At 33.2% G+C, this 25,500-nt stretch overlaps 3 protein-coding genes across 3 annotated transcripts; all 3 read left to right on the plus strand.

Moving 5' to 3' along the window:
* Nucleotides 1-8,941: 8,941 nt before the first annotated feature.
* Nucleotides 8,942-10,437, plus strand: LOC132715016 (uncharacterized). Its single transcript, XM_060697988.1, has one exon. It carries the CDS (start codon nt 9,024-9,026, stop codon nt 10,032-10,034), a length of 1,011 nt encoding a protein of 336 aa, XP_060553971.1. The 5' UTR covers nt 8,942-9,023; the 3' UTR covers nt 10,035-10,437.
* A 7,238-nt stretch (nt 10,438-17,675) lies between these two features.
* On the plus strand, nt 17,676-21,897 carry LOC132715008 (uncharacterized). Its single transcript, XM_060697979.1, has 2 exons — nt 17,676-18,095; nt 21,643-21,897. Exons 1-2 carry the CDS (start codon nt 17,676-17,678, stop codon nt 21,760-21,762), a joined length of 540 nt encoding a protein of 179 aa, XP_060553962.1. The 3' UTR covers nt 21,763-21,897.
* LOC132715018 (E3 SUMO-protein ligase ZBED1-like) lies at nt 18,102-21,608 on the plus strand. Its single transcript, XM_060697989.1, has 2 exons — nt 18,102-18,778; nt 19,131-21,608. Exons 1-2 carry the CDS (start codon nt 18,536-18,538, stop codon nt 20,910-20,912), a joined length of 2,025 nt encoding a protein of 674 aa, XP_060553972.1. The 5' UTR covers nt 18,102-18,535; the 3' UTR covers nt 20,913-21,608.
* Nucleotides 21,898-25,500: the final 3,603 nt, after the last annotated feature.

Raw genomic sequence — 25,500 nt, forward strand, 5'->3', positions numbered from 1 at the left:
ACATTATGTTAAAACATTAGAATTTGATTATGCAATTAAAACAGTGGCCTTTGAATTTCATGTGCAATATTTCTTCTAAACATCTTCCCTTTAAGGAATGTCTTGGGTTTCTTCCTAGGAAAGATTCTATAGCATCTCGTCGAAGTTCAAATATACATTTTTAGTATGTAACTTAAATTAATCAGAAAACACGTGCAACATGATGCAACAGGCTTAAAATAGCCACTGGATATATAATCATATTTAATAAGCCGTCTGTTAGTGTGTGTAAGGATTACTCTTGACGACGCATATTGCTTATTTGTAAATTTTCCTCGTAGACGGTTTAAATTAGCTAATAGACAATAATTTAAAGCTAATTATTATAATAAAAACTCCACATAATTATCGTTTCAAAAGATTGAGGCATGTTCACATATCTTCACCACCTCATTTATGTACATGCAGTGTCAGTGAAATGCGTGCATACCTTTAAACTGAAACAATTGTGTTTCAATTTGCATAGATTTGAATTTCGATTTCAGTACAAAACCTGTTTTCATACCAATGGAGTGTATTTACGTCATATGCATAAATATTCCGTGAATACCTTTAAAATATGTTTACTTTTCAAGTCCACACTCTAAGCAACCATAAATCATTATTTCGTAATGCTTGAACTGTATGTTAACAATTTAAGTGAAATATTATAAAACTACCCACCCCTCCGAAATAAAGACAGAATGTAATACTGAAAACCAAAACAAAACAGTAAGTAAAACTGAATGCTGTTGTACAAAAACATTGATATTTTTCTAGAAAAAGAATAATGTTTTATTTTAATATATCTTGTGGGAATTCTTTTCAATAACAACATAACAAGCAGATGTTGTAATCTTTTCAAAATTGTTTTGTTTTTCATGAGACGAAACAGCTGAGCTATATAATTTGTTATCTTTAACCATCGTACTATTTGTTTAAGAAATAAGGCATGACCTATTCTGACAAATAGCTATCCTGATCTTGTTATTGGACAGATATTTGCCCTACTTACGTTACCCTCGAGAATTCTCTGGAAAATGTGGTAAAAATTGTTTTGTAATATTGGGATATTATGATGAGGACATAAAGACCTATCATGTATGCTGTACATAGTTAGATAATGGTTGAAGGCAAACGGAAAGTTGCCATAACAATCAATAAAGTCTAACAATTGACAGATATAAAAATGATAGTTCAAATTATTCCAAAACATCAATTATATTGGAAAACTTTTGATCATTTTAGAAGCAATAAAAGCGTATACTATCAGGCTACGCATTGAATCACATCCTAACTTCAATTGTGTATATAAAGTAACATCGGATATAATATAATCTAGTTTAGTAAATCTTGTAAGATTGAAAATGATAAAGTGTGGATAAATATACCGTTAAATATCTTTCCTGCTTTAATGTTTGCTGCTAATGAAAACTTGTTTTAGGAGAGCTGTTAAACATCGCTTTTTAAGTGTAACATGTTTTTAAAATGTTGATTGTTATTTGTAGTTGTATATAGCTGTTAAAAGTTATGATTACATATTAACCATTACAACATATACTTCAGATGAGTCGCGTGCTATACATGTATAATCGCATGCTTAATATGACGTAATTTCACCATTATGAATGAAATTGTAATTTCATACGTTGTTGAAAGAAAATAGTTACGGGAGTAATGACATAAACTTCCATGGAAAATCGTTTTATTAAGGTAAAAAATTTAAAATATGATACACTTTGTTAGAATATGCAAGAACAAGATTTCTAACATGATGCGTTTTAGATTGGAATGTCCGCCTCTCGGGAGCCTGCCCATGGACGATAACTCGGCAATCCTCGTTAACGCTCAATGAGCGGGTCCCCTCGACGGATATTCGTAACAAATGACAGATATTACTAATGTAAAAGCCCATTTCAATCTATTAAAATATAATTTCTAACGATTTTATATAATTTTTTTCTGAATGATTAATACTGATAATAAATATATGCAGTCAAAAAGATAATGGTTAATAATAGTTTTTCACTTTACTGCTAAGGTTTTCACTTCAAATTATGATATTGATTTTAATCGAATGTTAAAATATACAAAAAATATATGCATATTTGAACACATTCCAGACGAAAATCCATAATTGCACTTTCTATGTCAACATTTACCAAATTCATAAAAAACTCACACCCTGAAAGTCATTGTGGCTTACCTATTACTAGGTTGAAGTTCAATTGAATTAAATATCTTCAAACAGTAAACTTTTAATTAAATAACTTTAATTAAATTTCATTTAATGTAAAATCTAAATTAGATAAGACAAAATAAGCATAACTAAGAAAAATCTAACACGCCAGTAGCTAGCATTAATTGAATTCATGTATTATTATAACATTATACATCTGCACTCATTTTGTTACATTTACGTCAAAAATATAAATACATTCGCAGGTATCTGAAAACTTCTGGACTAAAAAAGCAAAAAATTATTTTACGCTTAACTGTCCATTTTTGGAACATTCTTAAGTTACAATTATATTATATCACTCTATAAGAACAATTAAATGGATGTTCACATCGTTCAGTCGGCTCAATCAATGCAATATTTCATATATTTTTATAACTTTTATCGAGAGTAAAGCTCTTCTCATCCTTACATAGGTTTTGTATATTAAGTATGAAAATGACTTACAGTTATAATATAACCGATTAATGAATAACTGATACCAGCCGATTACTAACGACACTTTACAGCATTACTAAAAATAATCATTATTCTTATGTAAGTGTTGATGACCGTCATTAGAATATAATTAAAGCTCCATTCATAATATTATTATACTCGCTTTCTTTAAGTTTATCTCGTATTATGAAGGCTACAGTTCTATACATTTAAAGGTTAATCACCTGTTGGATTGTAAACGTAGAAAATAATACACCTTTATAAACGAGCTTTAATTATGAAGATGTTTTAACGAGATAAATAGCTTCCGATTGTAAGAAATTTGTTGTTGTTGCTATGCTGCTTAAAAGGTTATTAACCATAAAAGCACATCGGCCTCTAGATTATTGATGTTAGAAGTGACAATTAAGAAAGTGTTCTTGACAGTATAACAATGCTCATATATACATATAGAGAGTTTTAAGGTAAAACATAATTATTAATCACTTATCATTCCCAAATATACCTATAACCTATAACGGATAAAGAAATGCTGAAAGTTATTGCTAATATTTTTCTTTATTTAATGGGTAGATAACAATGATGATAAAATAGAAAACTCAGTCATTGATGACATTATCGATTCAAAATTACAAATTAACGTCAATAAGGTTACACAAAAATAATAAAAAACAACAACAAAAAATAAACAAACAAACAAGCTATGACGAGCGCTGTAAAAATAGATAAAGTAAACTTATGCTATTATTATCTCTCAACTGATTAAGTTGAAAATCAAAACGCAGAAAACGAATTAACACAATTTATCTGACATCTATAAAGTAAACTACACATTTTAGAAATCAAGAAAATGTGTAGGATTTAAAAGAAATTGTCATGAGAAAGTGATACATTCCTGTTTTATCAGTTTTCCAAGTTTTCTTGAGTTTATCTTCGAGCTTCCAATGACGACGTTGCTGAGTGGTCAATACATCGGACTAAAAATCTAAGGTTCGTCTCATGGGTAGGCAAACCATCATTTCCTTGAAAGAGATATTTTACATTCATTAAGAAAGTATAATTTGGTTCTGGAACGAATTTGAAAGTAAATCTATAAGCTTTAAGCTTTGTAAAAAACTAAAATAAATCATGAACAAAACAAATTTGAAATTGTTGTATATACCAAAAAGGAAAGTTTGTAATTAGAAATAGAAAAAAACAATAAAATGCTATAATGAACATGTTTTAACTATGAAGATATTTTACGACTGCAAATAATTTATTACTATCGTGATGGGATTGTTACGAAAAAGGTAAATAACCATTCAAGTGGTATATATACTTCTAAAGAAAACATAATAATTATTTATAGACAGTTTAGTTAGTAATGAACGCTTCTGGGAAGAAAACATAATTTCACCTACAATTTTGTCTCTGATGTAAAAAGACACATCTGAACATTATTTTTGCAATTATAATGCAAATGATTCTATAATATTTTACAATGTGAAATATTAAGGGCAATATTATGATTTAGCATTTACGATATTAAAGATAGGAAAATATTTAAAGAATTACACATAAATCTTAAACGTGTATTGTTAAAACAAAAGTAGCTTATGACACTTAATAACATTGATTTCATTTTGTTAGATAACCTTAAACATCCAGTCACGTTGTATTTCGTTAACTTCAAAATCGATTCCCACTAAATGTTGGCTTTGTTTCCAGATTTTTATACTTCACAACAGCAGGTGTCTAGTGCTGTGTGGCAGCTGTAAAAGGTTGCCCCGTATTTCACTTCAGTGTTGTTATATTATTCTGTTCCTTAGGGATCAATGATGCCAGCAGTATTAAGTGTTGAGAATTGAGTACCGCTCAAGCCGGTGCTAGGGGGCATAAGGGATGTTGCACATGTTCATTATCCCTCATGTACGGACTCAATCAAATCGAGTCTGCAATTCTTTTGTAATTTTGTTGTGATAAATGCTTTCGAGGGATCACTTTGTTTCCAGATTTTTCTAATAAATATTTATTTCATTATTATAACTTTTTATTAACTAAAAAAATTATAAATGTTACAAAACAACAATTTGTCACCAAAATTAGGTAAAACACCACATGTTAACATGGAAAAACTAGATTTTGGGTGATTCCAAGGTTTTTCATCATTTTTTGTTAACCTTTTCCCTTATATAAGCGTGTTTTGACGGCTTTTTGCCCCCCCCTTTTTTTGAGGCCTCAAACAGTGAAAAAATGCCCTATTTAGGCCCCAAACACTGTCTTTTGTTTGAGAAATGTTGTTAAAAAAAGTGACCATTTTTTCGGCGCCGTCCCCCATCCAAATATTACATCAGGAGGTTGCCAGAAGGGGGATGTGCCCCCTTCTGTTTGGGGGGTTTGAAGGGGGGCGGAGTCCCCCTCATCGCCAAGAAAATTTTGGACTTGTGAGAGGCTTAAAATGACCCCAGGTCGATCATAAGGTAACGTGTAACCAACGCTGAAAAGCCTTTGACTCTATCTCAATCCCTTGAGAAGTTGCAGCACTTTGAAATAAATTATGATGGAAAAAATTGATTTTTGGCAATTTTGAGATGTCCCCTCGTTGCCATGGTAACAGGAAATTAAAGACTGAGCATGTCGTTACAAAGGCAATGGTCCAGTCAACATTTGTGCCAAGTTTGATAAGTATTGAAGCATTTTTCATAGTTTCATAGCAGTTTGAACTTGTAACAGGAGGCTTTTCAGTGAAAATGGCCATTTTTCACAATATGCTCATGGGGGAAAGGGTTAACAAGTTTTTTTAAATTTGTTTATAATTCATTTGTTAGTAATACTTTTATAATTATGTTTAAACAGTATGTCAGACTCATTATTGATGAAGAGGGGTAATAAATATAACAATTTATATGGACAGTGCAACAGAACTTGTAATTGAAATTATTTTAGTATTTAATTAATGCTAATTTACCGTCTGCAAATGTTAGCATGGTCATAATCGATGATATTGTTGTCTGTCCAATGAGCTAAGCAATAAGATTTTCTTTTAAAGATATACTATGCCCATCATTAAGTAAAATATTTTAATTACAGAAATATATTCGAATCAATAATATTCTTAATTCAATAAAAGAATGAAAATAATATGTATGAAAAGGTGTGTTCGCTATTACAGGTCAACTAAACGTAGTATTTTCCAAACAAAAACAAACCAAAAAATTGCCAGTTTAAAAAAACAAAAAACTATACATGTTGTGGCCACATTGTGTTTAGGATTTTAAACATAACAAATCCGCTATATGTGAAGTTAAAACATGTTTTGCTTGTATTAACAAAGATACTGTGTTGCAGTTATCAATGTTTTCTAATATCAAGTTTGAGCATAGTATAACTTTAAGCACAGTGTAGTTTAATCAACAAACACTATGTTTTTAAAACACCGTAGTACTATATGGAATTCTTAATGTATGTCATCAAATAACAGATAATATAATGGAACTTTTATTTTTTCTTGTTACTTGATACTTCAATTACTACCAAGGTATTTGCAATTCATTTCATAATGATCCAAGGAATACAAAAGATTGATAAAAGCTTTTTAAATACACAGCTCAGTGAATAATGCTTTTAAATTATATCATAAATAAAACATTTATACCATATATAAGATATAATGAAAATTTACGCATATTTGTGCAAAAAGGAACGTTAAGTTAATATTCAATCGGAACGAAATTGTTCCTTTTTAACTTATTGAAAAATATGATCAGAAAGGAATGGTTATATTACGTAATACCGTAACAATTTCTTAATAACAGAACGCGTGAATAAAGAATGGTAATTATTTCTAGGCTATGACAAAATGGTTAACATCGTAAATGAAATATATATTATTAACTAACTCCAATTTCTTCATAATTTCATGTTATTTACATAAATCATTGGCGCGTTTTGTCTACAGTGTACTACGCCGTACTTCATTCAATCATGTCTGGTTCTTTGTTGAGTTTTTTTTTATTCTAACTTTAAATGTTTGCATATGTGAAAATTTGTGTATATTTTGATATTTTATTGATACTAAATACTTTATAGTTTGTAAAAGAATATTCAGTGCTCGAACCTTCAACAATGGCAGTCAGTGAAATAATTAAATATTGCAAATTTAATACCTAAATATTGTGTAATTAAAACCTAAAATTCATGTTCTAAAACCCTAGTTCTGTTCAATATATCATGCATGTATATCCGTTTGACAGAAGTCTGTTCCGGAAATTGAAACGAAATAGAATAGAATATATATCCAAATAGATTCAATTACAAAGGAAATGTTATAGCCAGTGCGATGATAGAAAATTAAAAGATAATTCACATTATGTCAGAAAATGTCGAGATGTCGACCTGATTGCTCATGCTACAGATAAATGCAAACGAACACGTTCACCAAATTTTACGAAGAGTGACGTTATTTACTCTTTTGTGTCTTAGTCATGTTTTATTAGCTCGACTATTCGATAAGAATAAGTAGAGCTATTGTAGTCACCCGAGCGTCGGCGTCGGCGTAACCACTTATGTTAAAGTTTTTGTAATAGTTTAAATATTTTCAAAGTCCATTGACATATGGCTTTGAAACTTTGCACACTTGTTCACCATCATGACCCCAACCTGTAGACAGTAAGAGGTAACTCTATCAAGCATTTTAACAGAATTATGCCCCTTTTTCGACTTAGAATTTACGTTAAAGTTTTGGTAATAGTTTAAATATTTTCAAAGTCCATTGACATATGGCTTTGAAACTTTGCACACTTGTTCACCATCATGACCACAACCTGTAGACAGTAAGGGGTAACTTTCAAGCATTTTAACAGAATTATGCCCCTTTTTCGACTTAGAATTTACGTTAAAGTTTTGGTAATAGTTTAAATATTTTCAAAGTCCATTGACATATGGCTTTGAAACTTTGCACACTTGTTCACCATCATGACCCCAACCTGTAGACAGTAAGAGGTAACTCTATCAAGCATTTTGACAGAATTATGCCCCTTTTTCGACTTAGAATTTATGTTAAATTTTTGGTAATAGTTTAAATATTTTCAAAGTCCATTGACATATGGCTTTGAAACTTTGCACACTTGTTCACCATCATGACCCCAACCTGTAGACAGTAAGAGGTAACTCTATCAAGCATTTTGACAGAATTATCCTCATTTTCATTCAGTTCTCATTTTTTATTTTCCATTTCTGTTAAATTTATCAAATAAAACCAAATTTCAGAAATCAACCTTTCGCTGTACGTAAGTAAGTGAAGCTGTTTTATGGTACTGGATCGTTTCTTGCATGTGAATCAACTTAACTCAATATGTTCAGATCATCTAGAATACAACGTCTTATGACATACTAATTTCACTTCACCTTTCAGAAATATTTAATGTAACATTCACTTTCCATGAAAAGGACAATCAAGGTTCAGCTGCTGAATACAAACATCATTTTTTATATTTGTAACATATCCATTGTAATATAGATTCACGAATAACAATCAATTTCTGTTTTGTAATTTTCAGATTGGTTGCCTAGCTATTAGCATTGACATATCAATGAACACCTTCAACTTTTGCATCACTAAAATGTCACAACATTGCATGCTACATATTGGTTTATGTACTTATAATTAACATTATTTTACTACTAGGGCACCTTTGCAAACGTCCAACATTACACAATATTCAATAGCATATATAGTAAGTGATTTTCAGTTTTATTGTAATATTCATCCATATTCATAAAATTATATTAATTATTTTTTTCAATTGAGTTTTTTTCTCTATAATATTGATGCATACCTTCCAAATTGACATCAATGCTTGATGTAATTAATGTGTTACCATAATAATACTGTTTGTGAAATTTTTGTAATGTCAAACACACATCACCATTTTTTTTTAAACTATTTGCATTGCTGTTCTACTAAAATTGTGTTAAAAACATTTAAAATATTTCTCTATTCCTTTCATTTTACACAGGATATTCACCTCTCTAGGGTAACACGGCTTATTATATAATGGCAACATTATGATATGACATATGTAAAATCTAAAGTTGAGCAACTCACAACAAACAACAAATGTCGTTTTTTGTAAAGTATGTAAACAAATCTTTCATCTGTACAGCGTTTAAAAACAATTTGTGGGAAAACAATGACCAGCTGCAGGCATTCCAAAGAATAATTTATGTCAATAAATCAACTTAAAATCACAAGTGTCTTTGTTGCAAATCATGTGGCAAAATATTAAGCAGCTTTCAGAGACTTGCTTCTCATACATGTGAACTTAAAAAATATGACACAAAAGAAATGAACAACAATACAGTGAAGAAATCACGTGAAAAAGATGACAAAAAGAACACAGATAAAGTGAATACATTGGACAAAAAAACATACGAAAAAAATGAAAATCAACAAACTCATGCATCTTCACACACATCACAATCATGTGTAATAATTGGAGGGACTCAAACAAAACCATTATTTGTTCCTATAAGAGCCGATTGGCAGAGAAATGCAGCTTTGCACTACAACCTTAATGGAAAAATTTCATTTGACAGAAACTTTATCAGTCAAGAGTTGGATGCACCATCCAGAATTCAGCCAATTATTGGAGATGGAAATTGTTTTTTTCGTTGTATCTCTTACATTGTCAGCGGATGGGAAAAACATTTTCATTTCTTCAGGTCAAAGTTAATACAACATATGCAATTGATTAGCCAGCTTTGTACACCTCTTCTTAACAGAAATGAAGATGTTGATCAGTATATTGCCAGAACAAAGATGGCCACAAACAACACATGGGCTACACAGACTGAAATTTTTGTCATGTCACACCTTCTGAAAACAGACATATTCATTTACACAAATTCTGGAAATAACTACCAGTGGTTGAGACATTCAGGGCAATTCTTAGACAGAAATATGGTTGTTCATAATCAGTGTATCTATTTGAATCATCATAATAGAAACCATTATGAGGTGGTTTTGGAAGTAGCAAAAAATTCTATACCAGAAAATTTTCAAAAGGAAACAATATACAAAGAATTGCAAAACCAATCGAATAAAGCACAACAACATTTACAAAGTGGGACCCAGACTCTAATTTATACTGAACAGAAGACAAATATTGATATTGAAAACTGTGACAAACAAACAAATATTTCTAAACAAGAAAAGAACCGCTTAAAGGTACTAAAATGGAGAAACCAAGGTAATAATAGAAAAGAGGAAAACAAAAGAAAAAGAAACAATTCCACCAATAGAGGCAGAAAAAGAAATAAAACAAAAGAAAAGAAGCTCACAAGAAGCAAGAGATGAGGAAAACAGAAGAAAGAGAAACAGTTCTGCCAATAGAGAGAAAAAAAAGGAAAGGAAACATTAGAAAAGACAATCACAAGAAGCAAGAGATGAGGAAAACAAAAGAAAGAGAAACAGATCTGACAATAGAGAGAAAGAAAAAAAATTAAACAACTGAAAAGAAGCTCACAAGAAGCAAGAGATGAGGAAAGCAGAAGAAAGAGAAACAGTTCTGCCAATAGAGAGAAAGAAAAAATAAAATAAACAACAGAAAAGAAGCTCACAAGAAGCTAGAGATGAAGAAAACAGAAGAAAGAGGAACAGTTCTGCCAATAGAGAAGCAGAAAAAGAAATAAAACATCAGAAAAGAAGCTCACAAGAAGCAAGAGATGAGGAAAACAAAAGAAAGAGAAACAGTTCTGCCAATAGAGAGAAAGAAAACAAAATGAAACAACTGAAAAGAAGCTCACAAGAAGCAAGAGATGAGGAAAGCAGAAGAAAGAGAAACAGATCTGACAGTAGAGAGAAAGAAAAAAAAACTGAAAAGAAGCTCACAAGAAGCAAGAGATGAGGAAAACAGAAGAAAGAGAAACAGTTCTGCCAATAGAGAGAAAGAAAAGAAAAAAAACATCAGAAAAGAAGCTCACAAGAAGCAAGAGACAAGGAAAACCAAAAGAAACACACAATTAACAACAGATACAAAGAAAAGGAGCACAAGCATTTGATAAGATCTTGTACTGAAGCAAGGCAAGGAGAGAAAGATAGGAAACAAGCTAAAAAGAATATTGTGGATGCAGGGGCATTGATAAAAAATTTCCATGATTTAGTTGAAAAAGGTCCATGCTATGTTTGCACCTGCTGTGACCAATTGTGGTATCGAGAAAGTGTCTCTGAAGCATACACTGCTCATTGCTCGAATTCAGATCTAAAATTGAAAGTTTTTACGAATGTTCTCTCTGAACAAAATAAAGAATGGCTTTGTCACACTTGCCTTAATTATATAAAGAAAGAAAAGCTTCCACCACTTGCTAAGAATAATATGATGAAGTTCCCTCAAAAGCCACCATGCTTAAACCTTACCCAGTTAGAGGAGCTTCTATCTCTCCAAGAATACCATTTATGCAGTTACGTGAACTTCCCAGGGTTGGACAAGTCAGCATAAATGGTAATGTGGTTAATGTGCCAGCAAATATGACCTCAACAGTTTTAAATTTACCAAGGACTCTGTCAAATGATGCATGTATTCCTTTACAACTGAAGAGAAGGCTCTCTTATAAACATCATGTTCAACAGGAAATGATACGTCCAAACTTTGTCATGGATGCATTGAAGTACCTTGTGCAAAATAGCCCCCTATTTAAAGAAGAAGGTGTCACATTGGATGAAAATTGGACGTTAGATCAGGATCCTAATCAGGACCATTCAGTTCTTGCAACAAATTCATCCAACAAATCTGAAATTAAAAATTCACCAGCAAACTCTGACGAAATACCAGAAGATAAATGGGATTAGACAGGTATAGAGGAACAGGCAGTTGGTAATCTGGATACCATGATGCATCCTATTGAGGTTTCACACGACGAAAGTCAAGTTCTTGTTTTTGCTCCCTGTGAAGGAAATACTCCTATTAACATATTTATGGACAAATATTCGGAAGAATTATCCTTCCCAACAATTTTCTGTGGATATAAAAGACCATCACCAAAAGAACGTTTAGTTCGAGTGTATGTCTCGGAAGTTTACAAATCTGAACTTCGCCCAAAAGACAGGTGAGTTGCATCGCATATTCCAAATTTGTTCTTCAAGGTAAAAAAAACTCCAGGCACAACATGTTTCAGAAAAATCAAATTTATGGATGCGTAAAGCCATTAATACCAAAGGCATCAATGCTGGTTACTTAAAGGATGCCGAAAATATTCAAAAGATATGTCATTTGGATGAAGGCTATAGAGTATTTAAAGACCTAAGAGGATCTCCACCCTATTGGAGGATAAACCAAGAAAGATCTTTTCGCCATGATACGATGCTTGGGTATACCAACATGGTTTGCCTCATTTTCTTCTGCTGAAACAAGGTGGACACATCTTTTGAAAATTCTATCAAAAACTGTTGATGGCCAAACTTTGTCAGACAAGGATGTAGAAGAAATGGACTGGTTCCAGAAATGTAACCTCATTCGTAAAGATCCAGTAACATGTGCTAGACATTTTCAGCACCAAGTTCAAAAGTTTATTGGTCAAGTTTTGTTGTCAGCGGCATCACCTGTAGGGAAAGTGACAGACTATTTCTACAAAGTAGAGTTCCAGATGCGTGGCTTCCCACATATTCATATGTTGATGTGGGAAGAAGATTCTCCAAAGCTGAAGGAAAACAATGAGAATGAGGCAGAAATCATCAGCTATGTAGATTCCTACATCACTGTAACCAAAAATCCAGAAATAGGACAACTAGTGAAACTATAGGAACATTCTCATAGTAGAACATGTAGGAAAAAGAATCAGGAAATATGTCGATTTACATTTTCATTGCCACCATTACCCGAGACACTCATTCTTACTCCCCTGGATACGAACATTGACAGTAGCACTAAACAAAAACATTGTGAAAATTGGAAAAAAATTGGAAAAATGATCAACTCGCTCAAAAAAGGAGAATCTATGGAGTTTGAGGCCTTTCTACTTAAACTTGATATGTCATATGAAGATAACATTTTGGCGATTCGGACATCTATATCAACAAATAAAATTTTCATGGAAAGGAAAGTTGATGAAGCAAGAATTAACAGCTACAACAAAACTCTTCTTCAATGTTGGAGAGCCAACATGGACCTTCAATTTGTGATAGATCCTTATGCATGTGCAATGTACATAGTGACATATATTGCCAAAAGCCAAAGAGGGATCAGTAACCTATTGTATGCTGCAACAAAAGAAGCCAGAGAAGGCAATGAAACTTTGAGGAAGCAGGTTAGAGCTATAGGGCATCAAATTTTAACACATGTGGAACTTTCGGCACAAGAAGCTGTTTACTACATCCTCAAAATGCCATTGAAGAAATCTTCACGCCAAGTTATCTTCATAAATACTTCACCAAAAGATGAGAGATGTGTACTTTTGAAAAGCTTCAGTTGTATTCAACAACTATCAAATGACTCTCAAGAAATTCAGGCTATTATTATTCACCAAAGATATGCTGCAAGGCCGAAATCAATGGAACACATTTGTCTGGCAGACTTTGTGTCAAAGTATAAAGTATGCTACACACAAAAATCAAGACACAAAAATGAAGACTCTGAAGATAGTGACATTGATTCGGAAGATGAAGAAAGCACTACATTTAAATGCCTCGGAGCAACTATCAAGAAACGAAAAATTTCTGCATGCATCAGATATGTCAGGTTCCAAGAAATTGATGATAAAGAGAACTACTTTCGTGAAATCATTTTGCTGTTTCATCCTTGGAGAGACGAGTCACAATTGATTGGCAAAAGTGAAACATTCACAGAACAGTATAGAGTTTTGTCAAAAGAATTTGATATAAAATCAAATATGGATGAGTACAACCATAAATATCCTCTTCTCTTTTAGATGCCAAAAATACAACGGAGGAAATTTTGGAGGAGCAGTGGAATTCTTACGCTCCCACACGATCCGAGGATAAAGAAGATGAAGATATTGGTGTTGGAGCAGATGTCTATCCAGAACTCTGTCTTCCAGATTTGAATGTACCTGATGAGGAATCAGGAAAAGTAGAAATTAACACATGTGATAGTTTGATCAATTATATGAAAACTGACGAATATCTACATCTTATCAGATCATTAAACGAGCAACAAGAAGATTTTTCCTGCACATTCTTCATCATTTCAAGACATCTACAGAACCACTATACCAGTTTCTTACTGGTGGAGCTAAAGTTGGGAAATCAGTCTTGGTTCATGCAATATATCAAGCTTTGACTAGATACTTCAATAGTACTCCAGGTACAAATCCAGATGAACCCAAGGTATTGTTGGCAGCTCCAACCGGTAAAGCAGCTCACTTGATTAAAGGAAATACATTACATTCACTTTTTAAGATTCCAGCAAATCAAGGATACCAATACAAACCATTAGTAAGTGAAAAGCTGAATACACTTAGATGTGAATTCAAACATGTCAACTTACTTATCATTGACGAGATTTCCATGGTAGGAAATAAGATGTTTTCATTTATTCACCAGAGGTTACAACAGATAAAAGGTTCAAACAAATTGTTTGGAGTCATCTTCCAGATACGTGCTGTTAGGATGCTTTTCAACTATAAACCTGATTTTTGATTTTATTGGTATTTGAAATTTATACAAAGGTATGGACTGTTGGCTCTACAATCTATGAGGGAAAATTCAAAATATATGAGACTTACTTGTAAATAATGAGACAAAGAGATTCGGGAATTTGCCAGAACTTGTTTAAATAGGTAGAGAATGTAAACACACAACTGAGACTATACAATTCCATCTTACAAGGAAATTAATTACAGATCAGATGCATTCCGAAGTACTCTATTATTTAACCCTTCACATATTATATGAGAAATGCAGAGGTAGACACCACAAACAAGTAGATCAGTGAAAGTACATGTCGGGTATTTGAAAATCCAAAGCAAAGATTTGTCTTAGAATGTCACACTATCAGTGAAAACGAGAATTTTAATTTCCATACCAAATGACTCTTCAAAGACTATGCGCCTTTTAAAAGAACTTAAGACAGCCATTGGTTTGCGAAATGAACTATCCTGCAACATTGATGTGGAAGATGGTATGACAAATGGGGCAGCATTTGTACTTAAAGGAACTGGACCCATAGACAAAAAAGGAAATTTACATTATGTTTGGGCAAGATTTGAAGATGATGGTGTTGGAAAGCTCACACGAAACCGAAACAGAAACCTGTATACAGAAAATATAGATAAGATGTGGACAGCAATTTTTAAAGTGAAACGGCAGTTTCCAGTGGGACGTTACAAATCCGCATGTGTGTTAAAACATCAATTTCCTATCAGGTGTGCAGCAGCAAAAACCACACATAGGTGTCAGGGAGACACAATGAAAACTGCTGTTGTTGGGTTTTATAGGAAAGACCTTTCCACACTCTCATTATGTAGCCTTAAGTAGGGTAACTACACCAGAACAATTATTCATCAGAAATCTAAATGAGAGTAGAATTAGAGTGGATGATAGAGTACAGCATGAAATGGAAAGACTAAGACAGGATATAGAATCTCCAATATTTACCAGTAACCTTCAGTTATCAAATTCAGTAAACATTCTGTTCCAGAATGTTAGGTCCTTACACATGCATATCAAAGATATTCAAAATAGCTTCATTTATAAACTTTCAAACTTAATGCTGTTTGTGGAAACAAAGCTGAAGGCAGCTGACAAAAATGAGCAGTTGTTGATTCCTGGTTACCATTTACACAGATTTGACTTTCCTGCTGGTGCTAGAGCAACATATGGAATTGTTGTGTACTCCAAAGATACAATTCCTGATTTTAATTTCACATACAACAGTTTCCATACATCACCTGGAGTTATTGAAATGGTCAGCATTCGTCTAGGAAATATTTTACCATCATTATGTGAAAATATATCAGTACATGCTATCTATATTTCACCTAAAGTTAAAAAAGAGGCAGTTAAAGCCTACATAGAGCAGGAAATCAAACAAACAAATCATGGTTGGAGACTTCATTGAAGACTTGCTTAAGAATTCTCCGGACAACTATATTGGTCAAACTCTCTGCTGCAAACAGCTGGTTACTACTGCGACCACAGACAACCAAACATTGATTGACCATATATATGTAACTGATCCCTTACAAGATTTATCATCTGCTTATGTTTTGGAGTCCTATTTCTCAGATCATAAACCACTTCTGCTACAGCTGAGAAAGAACTATTAATGAATTTCCATTGTTATATTTGAACATTTTGAACAATTATAATTGTAATTTGATATGTAGTTTGCCTGAATATTGTGACTGTTGATAAAGATTTTTATTACTCCAATTCAAAGTTGTCCATATTGCAATATGTGTAAAAAAATGTTTATTCTATATTTGAGAATGTTCATATCAAAATGAAGCAAAACATGAGCTATTGAAACATTTTGACTGTGGTATTTACAACAACATTGACAGCCAAGGAAGTGACTAACAGTCAATTGTAAGATTTAGAAAGCATAACCAAAAGTAAATGCCACATCCACCATGAATTACTATGAGGAATTTGGTTGACTGAACTCATACCACATATCCTCCAGACTAGGTATATACATATATATGGTATAGGTATATACATATATATAATATACTCTACCCAACTTCTAAGCTAAGCACCTTAAGTTAATTTTTATATTATCACAAGTATATAACAAATTTCTTTCAAATTTTTTAAAATTCTGATTCAGCAATTATTTCATATAGTCCCATGACACGAATCTGTGTTGACTTATCTGTTTAAGCTCGTCTAGATAGCATGGAACGCTTGCATCCCAATATTTTCATATTTTTAGAGGAGTGTACAATCACATCTATTGTTATACAGTGACATTATCGGCTTATTTTCATTCAGTGGCTTACATTTTTTGATATGACGAAAGCTAACATTAGGCAGCATTTAAGAGAAGCAGAGTTATGGAGGGCTGTTGGGATAGTGCAGCAGTGGGCCACCTTCCGGGAGGTTGGTGCAAAGCTTGGTGTACACCACACCGTCATCACCAGAGACTGGGAGAGATACCGGCTACATGGTACACCCTTCAGGAGTCATGCTGGAGGTCAGCAAAGGGTCACAACACAAGTTAAAGATAAGATTTTCGTTGTGCAAGGTTTTTAACAGCAATTCTCTCCGAAATGATCTTGCTAATGCTGCAGGGGTTGTTGTTTCCATGCAGACGGTAAATAAACGGCTGCATGAAGGTAATTTGCGGTCGAGAAAACTTTGCATATGAATTCAAAGATGAGACCGATTTGTACCAACAAGTAATGAAGGAACAGCAATATGATTCAATACAACTATAGACACTACCAGCAACTGTTGATAAAAAGTTGAAGAAATATGTTTGTAAAATGATCTGCATCGTTAGTTACTAGGTAAATTTTTACTCATTATTAGTACGTCTTTTTTTCATCTAATATAGTACAATGTTTTAAATGGTATCCACACCGTACATGATTAATTCTTAATACTTTATTTTACAATTCTTTCAACAATGCCCCCCCCTATGGCCATCTCATTTGGCAAAATATTTCCCAAATCAGTAGCACTATGTTTCATGATAACCAATAAGCATACCAACATTTGCCATAAACTGAACAACGATTGTCAACACTCTTCCTCCAAATACATACTGTAAATCATAATATTGTGTGAAAATCAGTGGTTGTCAAAGTTCAAACATTTTAAATCTCAAAAAACAATTAAAAACTTCATATAATCATAAGATAAGATCCATGAATTCATTTCTAATCTGTTTCAAAACTTTGATTGAAACAAACTAATCAAATAGTACCGACGAAATACAATGATTTCACACGACACAAGGGTTATGTGATGTAACTTTTATGAAGTGTTGTTTTTTATCATTATAAATGTTCATTTTCTATTTTCAGATCATAGAAGATGGACAATAAACACATTGAAACCATTCGTGGCCTTGAACTTAAACTATTAGGAATAAACTACAAAATAAAAAATAATGCAACCAAGGAACACATTGAGAAGGAAGTAATTCCAGACATCGAAAGGGTTGCTAGGGTGGCTAAAAGCACGGCAAACACAATTGAAACACAAAATGGACAAACAAGGCAAGAACTCCAAAGTTTAAGAAAAGAAATGGGAAAAATGAAAACAAAACATGACAATTTGTGCAATAGGTTAGGCCTTCCTGAGAGGAAAACAGCAAAACTTGAATTGGAGAATACTAAATTGCAAATTGAAAAAGATAAAGTGTTAAATGATAATAACCGCCTTAGAAAAATAAATCACAACCTGATGGAGAAGCTGAAAGAAGCGTTTAAGGAAGAAATTGAAGCCTCCCAGGTAGAGCTGTCATCGATAGAAGCGATATCGATGTATCATTGATATTTTTTTGTCGATCGATTATCGATTTAAAATTTAAAAAATCGATACTTTCATTAAGTATTAGAAGGTCTAGGAATGACGAAAATTTACTCGAAACATAAACGGAAACAGGTGCCCTGTCAAAAGGACATGTCTAAAACTATGCCGTCGCTAATTTAATGCCCAAATTAATGGACAACTACTATATGGTGGCTGTACTCGAACTTCGGAATCCAACACATTTGTTTGTGTTAAAAATGAAATCATTATAATTTATATAAACAAGACAAACAAATTTTTTATATAATATTTTAAAATAAAAACCCGATAGTACTAAATCAACTGTCCTTTGATCTGAAGGTCATCATTCATTAATGTCTACATTTTAGTCTGTACCCATTTCTTAGCAACCGGTAAAAATGGCCGACAACATAAAAATTGTAGACAAAAAGAAAGCAAAAAATGCCAAGCAAAGTCCCGTATGGGAACATTTTGGATTCGTTGAAGACAAGGGGGTGGTCAACCCAAAACTAGTCGCATGTAAGATTTGCCGTTTGACAATGCCATTTAGCGGCAATACAACAAATCTGAGAGCCCATCTTGACCGTAAACATTGGGATAAGGTGAAACATCTATCAACTACGCCGGTGCCAGCACCAAATGTAAGTTTATATTAACACCGAAAAATCAGTAGTACTTAACAATAAAATAATTTACAATCTTTAATCTTACATGTATAATTCCTAACATTTGCAAAATAAAATAAATAAATAAATATATAAATAAATATAGATCTAGCCCTATGTAAAAATTTAATAATAAAAATGAATAATTATTCTTACTTCTAAGTTTATCAAGTAAAAATGTAACAATGGTTTGACAAAATCCTTGTTCTGTATGGACAGTTAAATTACCAAAACAGTAATAAAAATTATAAAATATAAACTAGTATTACTATTACAATTCCTATTTACCTATACATAGGCCTATAGTTATTTGCATTTATATTTTCAGAATCAAATTGCTGTGCAGCCTTCACAGAGTGTGTCCAAGAGTGATCCCCCACTTCCATCAATGACCATAAGTCCACAGCCAGACCTTGGTGAAACATCACAACGAACAGTTTCATATTTATTTGAAAAACAAAGAGCTTTTCCCATAGCTTCCACTAGAGCCGTTACAGTATCACAAGCTATAGCAGAGTTTCTAATATTAGATATGAAACCTCTTAGTACAGTAGAGGGGGAAGGTTTCAAAAATTTACTTAAGGTTTTGGAGCCACGTTATTCTACAGTGTCCAGAAACCATATTCTGGAAAAGTACATTGTACCAATGTACCACAGAACATTTGAGACAGTTAAACTTGAACTTTCAAACGGGCTTCGCCATGCCTTTACCACAGATGGGTGGACATCTATTTCAACAGAAAGTTTCATTACCACAACTTGTCATTTTATTTCACCTGAAACATATCAACTCCAGTCCAGAGTCCTAGATACTAAATTTTGTCCTGTGAGTCACACAGCTGAGAATTTGGCTTCTGAAATGTTGCATACTATTGAAAAATGGGGATTAAAGGATCCTGTATCTGTAACAGATAATGCAGCTAATATAGTGAAAGCTTGTGAGGTTGCCAATTTGCCCCACATTGGCTGCTTTGGACATATTTTGAACCTTGCTGTGAATCGATGTTTATCTGTAACAGAAGTAAATGCACTAATTGGTAAATGTAGAAAGTTGGTTTCCGTATTCAAACAAAGTTCTTTGAAAACAACCGCGTTACATGTTGCAGAAGCAAATCTTGATCTTAAACAACTGCAAGTACTCCAGGACGTTGAGACGAGATGGAATTCAGCTCTGTTTATGGTCAAACGTCTTCTTGAAATTCTGCCAGCAATATGGGCTGTGTTATACAAAGATAAAAAACATGGACATTTACTTCCATCTGATTCTGATAGAAAGAATATGGAGGATCTCAAGGATTTACTTGAACCCGTTGAAGAGGCAACCAAGAAGGTTTCAGCAGAAAAATCCAGTACAGTAAGTTTGATTCTGCCAACACTACAACGTTTCGTCAATCATGACTTTGTTCCTAAGCCCACTGACAGCTCATTAATTGTAAAAGCCAAAACTGCCATACGTAATGACTTAACTAAAAGGTATTTGAAAGATGATGAGCAGTTATTGCTTGCAACAGCTACTACCCTTGACCCTAGATTCAAAAAACTTAAGTGGTTTGAGCCAGAAAAGAGACAAGAAGTATATCAACTGTTGAAGGAGGCTATGATAAAAGAGGTGCGTGAATCAACATTAAGTTCTGTTCAAATAAAAACTGAGCAAGAACTGCCAAGTCAGGTAAAAGACGACATCTGTGACATAAATGAAAACAGCCCAGAGAAAAAGAGACCCAAACAGGAAGACAGTGAAATAGCAGAATCAACAAAGAGTGATGCAACTGATGCTGATTTTTTTGATGTGTTATTTGTCAAAGAAGAGAAACCAGAAGTTACACAGGCAGATATCGTTATGAAAGAGTTCAATGGCTATATGGAGGATGAAGCGGTTTCATTCAAGCAAGATCCTATTGAATGGTGGTGCGGACATAGGGAGAAGTATCCTGTTCTTGCACAGATTGCGCTACAATACTTACATATACCAGCTACAAGTGTACCATCTGAAAGGGTGTTCTCCACAACCGGGAATATACTTACCAAGAAGAGATCATCTTTAACAGCAGACAATACAGATATGATGGTGTTCCTATATCATAATTATCACAGAATTAAGAAGGCTTAAAATAGTTGTTTATTGTTTTGAGTTGTCTGCAACCAGTTAAAGTGTTGTTGTTAACATGCTTCATGTGCTCTAAAAAGTTATACTCATGAAAGATTAATTTCAGGTTTTGACTTATTTACCAATGAATGCCATGGTTTGGTTTATTTGAACAACTGTAATTACTGTATTTTTGTATCCACTGTGTTCTAGTATCAAGACTTTATGACTACCTACAGTACCTACTTACAAAACTCATGTACCAGTTTGATGTTATTTCTGTAAAATTTATGTGTTTTTTTTTCTACTCTAGTCAAGTAAACTAGTCATTCTTGTTAATATTCAGTTAAGTTTGAACTCAGTTTTGTCAAGTGAACTAGTGATTGCATATTGTGACTTTAGTCACTGAAGAGGTTTGCTTGGTGTAATGGTGTATGTGAATAGCGGCCAGTAAATAAATAACCACATTTAAATTCTATACACAGTTTTGTATTTATTTGATAATTTACATATTTCATAGCACTTATATGCAAAATGTGATCAGAGAAAAACATGCAGAGGACATTTATAAACAAAACACAATATAAGTTCATGTACATAAGGTGTTTTTTTACTGAAAACAAACAGATATGTATGAAAATGAATTACAGATAAATGATATATTGATATATCGGTGAATCGTCGATATTTGTGATCCGATATCGATATATCGACGATATGCCTTTGGCTGAATCAATGACAGCTCTACTCCCAGGATATATTTGCAGATTCAGATTCAGATTTCAAGGAAGAAGATAATGGAAACCCAACGCAACCTTGTTCTTCGACTGATAACAAAAAATGTGATGACAACAACAACACCAATTCTGCCTAACAATAGCCATGTCACTATAAAAAACTGAGCCATGTCCTGTATAACAATATAACACTTTATTGAAATCCCTGCATCATTTTTTATTTTCAGTGCCTTTATTTCCATTAAACTGCATATGAAATTGATACACATACACACTTTGTAGACAATTTTTGCAGTAACATAAATGAGTGAATTACCATCATCATTTTGTGATGACCCTCTTATGGTTATTATACTTGGATTCTTTTTTGGCATAAACACTGATATAGAAAACCATTTGACATCTTCATTGTTACATTCAGTTGCCCGTCTGATTTATTCTTTCTGCATGATCAGTTATTTACTTTGAAACATATATGTTTTGTTAAATGTAAACCATGTGTAAAATATCTGATCTTTCTTACAATATCATAGAATTATTATATGACCATATGAATAATGTGAAATTTAATAAATTTCAGATGCTCTTTGACTGATTGATGTAAGTCAATTGTTTTACAGGTGATGGATTGAATTTGTCACTTATTTGTTTACTTCTAGTATTAAACAATACTTTTCGTTTTTTTCTAGATGCACATCAACAGATGTAGACTTACTTCAAATATGTAACTCACTGTTAGCATGTTTGGATTGATTATTAAAAAATCCAGTTTCAAACTCTTTTTGCATTTCCCAGGTGTTGGATAGTTTACACCCATTAACTTCTAAACATAACCCCATTTATCCATGAATACTAATTATTTTTATTTACATTTTCATTACAGGTGTTTTTTCCTACAAAGCCCTGTTATATTACTCTTTTATGTATGCTTGTACATGTTTTTTCTAATGATTTAACACTTAAGTTTTAATTATTTTATTATAATGTCTTTTGATCATTCACTTACACATTTTACTATTTACAAGTTCCTGTTATTAACTACTCTAACAATTATCTTTCAGGATAAATATTTTTTATAGTGTCAAATACTGAGAATAGTCGAGCACGCTGTCTACTGACAGCTCTTGTATTGTTCACATTATCTTAAACTATGAGAAATTGATCAGAGCATTTTGATCATTATGTAATTCAAACAATGGCCTTTAAATTTCATGTGCAATATTTGTTCTAAACATTTTCCCAACAACCATTTTGAACCGAAAAGGGGAATTTCTTGGGTTACAACCTAGAAAAGATACTACTACATCTCGGTGTTCAAACACATTTTCAGTAATTATTAAAAAACGAATTGATCAATATAATGTAACTTAAGCCCCATTTACACTTTCCCGGTAACGGCCACGGTATCGCTACGGTGTCTCGGGATGTTCCGTTGTGATTTTTCTGAAAAATCAAATTGCGTTTACACATCCCCGATACAGCCCATGTGTATTCCCGGTTCAGTACCTGATATAGCACCGGATATATACGGTAAGTGCCGATGCTAACCCGGTGTATTCCCAGCGGAGACCCGACTAGACACGGTTTCATCACGGTCCATCCCGACCATCGCTGATTTCGCCACAGTTAAGCTACGGGTGCTGCCGGTACTGTCCCGGTGACGCCCCAGTAGTGCACCGATGCTTCCCGGTTCAAGTGTATGAGAATAAAACTGCTTGACATCAGTTATTTGGTAAAAAGACAGCAGAGATGCCACCAGAAGAAAAGGGGAAAAAAGTTGGGGAATGTTGCTTACAACACCTACAGAGGTTGAGGTACTTTTGGAAACGACTCAGGGAAGGACAGTAAGGAAAGCTCGCCTCAGAAGAAATAGAAGAGAATGGCCCTTCTTCGTCTTCACTTAACAAAATGATCAAAAGTTGAACCTCAAGTAAATTTATTACCTGTTTTTGAAATTGCTTGTTATCGGCATGAGGTCGTGTCGCCACCGTCTATCACCGTTGTATAACCGGGTCTTGTCGGCAATATCCGGGACATTACCGTGTTGTCGCCCATAACCGCAATATACCTTGGCTCTACCGTAGATCTGCCTGTTTTACCGAGGCGACATCGTGTCATCACCGGGGCTCTGCCGTGTTTTGACACTGATTAACACGCATCCCGGTTTACTATCGATGCGGTATAGATGCAGTAGTTCCCGGCGATTCCCGGTGCTAAGCCGGTGAGCCCCGGTTGTATTAAACGTTTTAATACAACCGTGGCGATCTTCCGGTTTGTCCCGGTTTACCAAGGTTTGTCCTGGTACTTCACGAAATCGCCAGGGTCCTACGCCGGTTAAGCACGGTTGACCCCGGTGGACTAGACCGTGGCAAACCGGGACGCCAAATCGGGACAGTGTAAATGGGGCTTTAAGTTAATCAGAAAACACGTGCAACATGATGCATCAGGCTTAAAATAGCCACTGGTTATATAATTATAATTAATAAGCCGTCTGTTGGTGTGTGTAAGGATTACTTTTGACGAAGCATACTGCTAAACTGTATATTTTCCTCGTAGACGGTATAAATTAGCTAATAGACAATGATTTAAAAGCTGATTATTATAATAAAAACTCCACATAATTATCATTTAAAAAGATTGAGGCATGTTCACATATCTTCACCACCTCAATTATGCACATGCAATTTCAGAGAAATGTATGCATACTTTCTAACTAGAATAATTGTGTCTAAATTTGCTTATATTTGGATTTCGTTTTCAGTACAAACCTGTTTTCATACCAATGGAGCATATTTACGTCATATGCATAAATATTCCGTGAATACATTTAAGATATGTTTACTTTTCAAGTCCACAGTAAACTAAGCAATCATAAATAATATTTTCGTAATGCATGAACTTATGTTAACAAGGAAAATTTAAATATTATAAATTTCCCCACCCCTCCGAAATAAAGACAGTATGTAATAAAAATTAACAAACAAAACAGTAAGTAAAACTGAATGCTATTGTACATAAACATAGATATGTTTCTAGAAAAAGAATACTGTTTCTTTTTAATAAATCTTGTGGGAATTGATTTCAATAACAAAATAAGAAGAATATGTTGTAATCTTTTCAATTTTGTTTTTTGTTTTTCATGAGACCAAACGGCTGAGCGTTATAACCTGTTATCTTTAACCATCGTACTATTTGTTTTAGAAATACGACATGACCTATTCTGAAAAATAGTTATTCTGATCTTGCTGTTAGACAAATATTTGTCCTACTTACGCTACCCTCGAGATTTCTCTGGAAAATGTGGTTAAAATTGTTTTGTTATATTGGGTTATTATGATGAGGACATAAAGACCTTTCGTGTATGCTGTACAGAGTTAGATAATGGTTGAAGGCAAACAATTACAATCAATAAAGTTGATATATAAATGATGGTTCAAATGAATACAAAACATCAATTATATTGGAAAAGTTTGGTTCATTTTAGAAGCAATAAAAGCGTTTCTTCTCTTAAGATTGTGAAGGAAAATAAAATAAATGTCAAATCATGAATGAGCCAAATCATTAAATTACCGTTTCCTTGTTTTACTACAAAAAACTATTTAAAACTATCAAGATGTCTAAAGTATTGAGTAGAAAGTCATTAATATACAATGTATTACTGGTATTCCGTGTTGTGTGACAAAGTTTCGTGTCGTTTTAAGTTTTCAATACAGACAATTTCAGAATGTGGCAAGTAAACAGCAACTGATACTGTTTCTCTTAAACGCGTTAAAACGTGCGTAGATAATATTCAGATTTGTTTTGAAAAAAATGTGTATTACTAGTTTTATTGCTCTGACCAAAGTGTTTCTGTAATTATTTTCATTTTGAGTCAT

The sequence above is a fragment of the Ruditapes philippinarum genome, unplaced genomic scaffold (genome assembly GCF_026571515.1).
Source record: "Ruditapes philippinarum isolate M1 unplaced genomic scaffold, ASM2657151v2 ctg173_1_1_1_1, whole genome shotgun sequence".
NCBI lineage: Eukaryota > Metazoa > Mollusca > Bivalvia > Venerida > Veneridae > Ruditapes > Ruditapes philippinarum.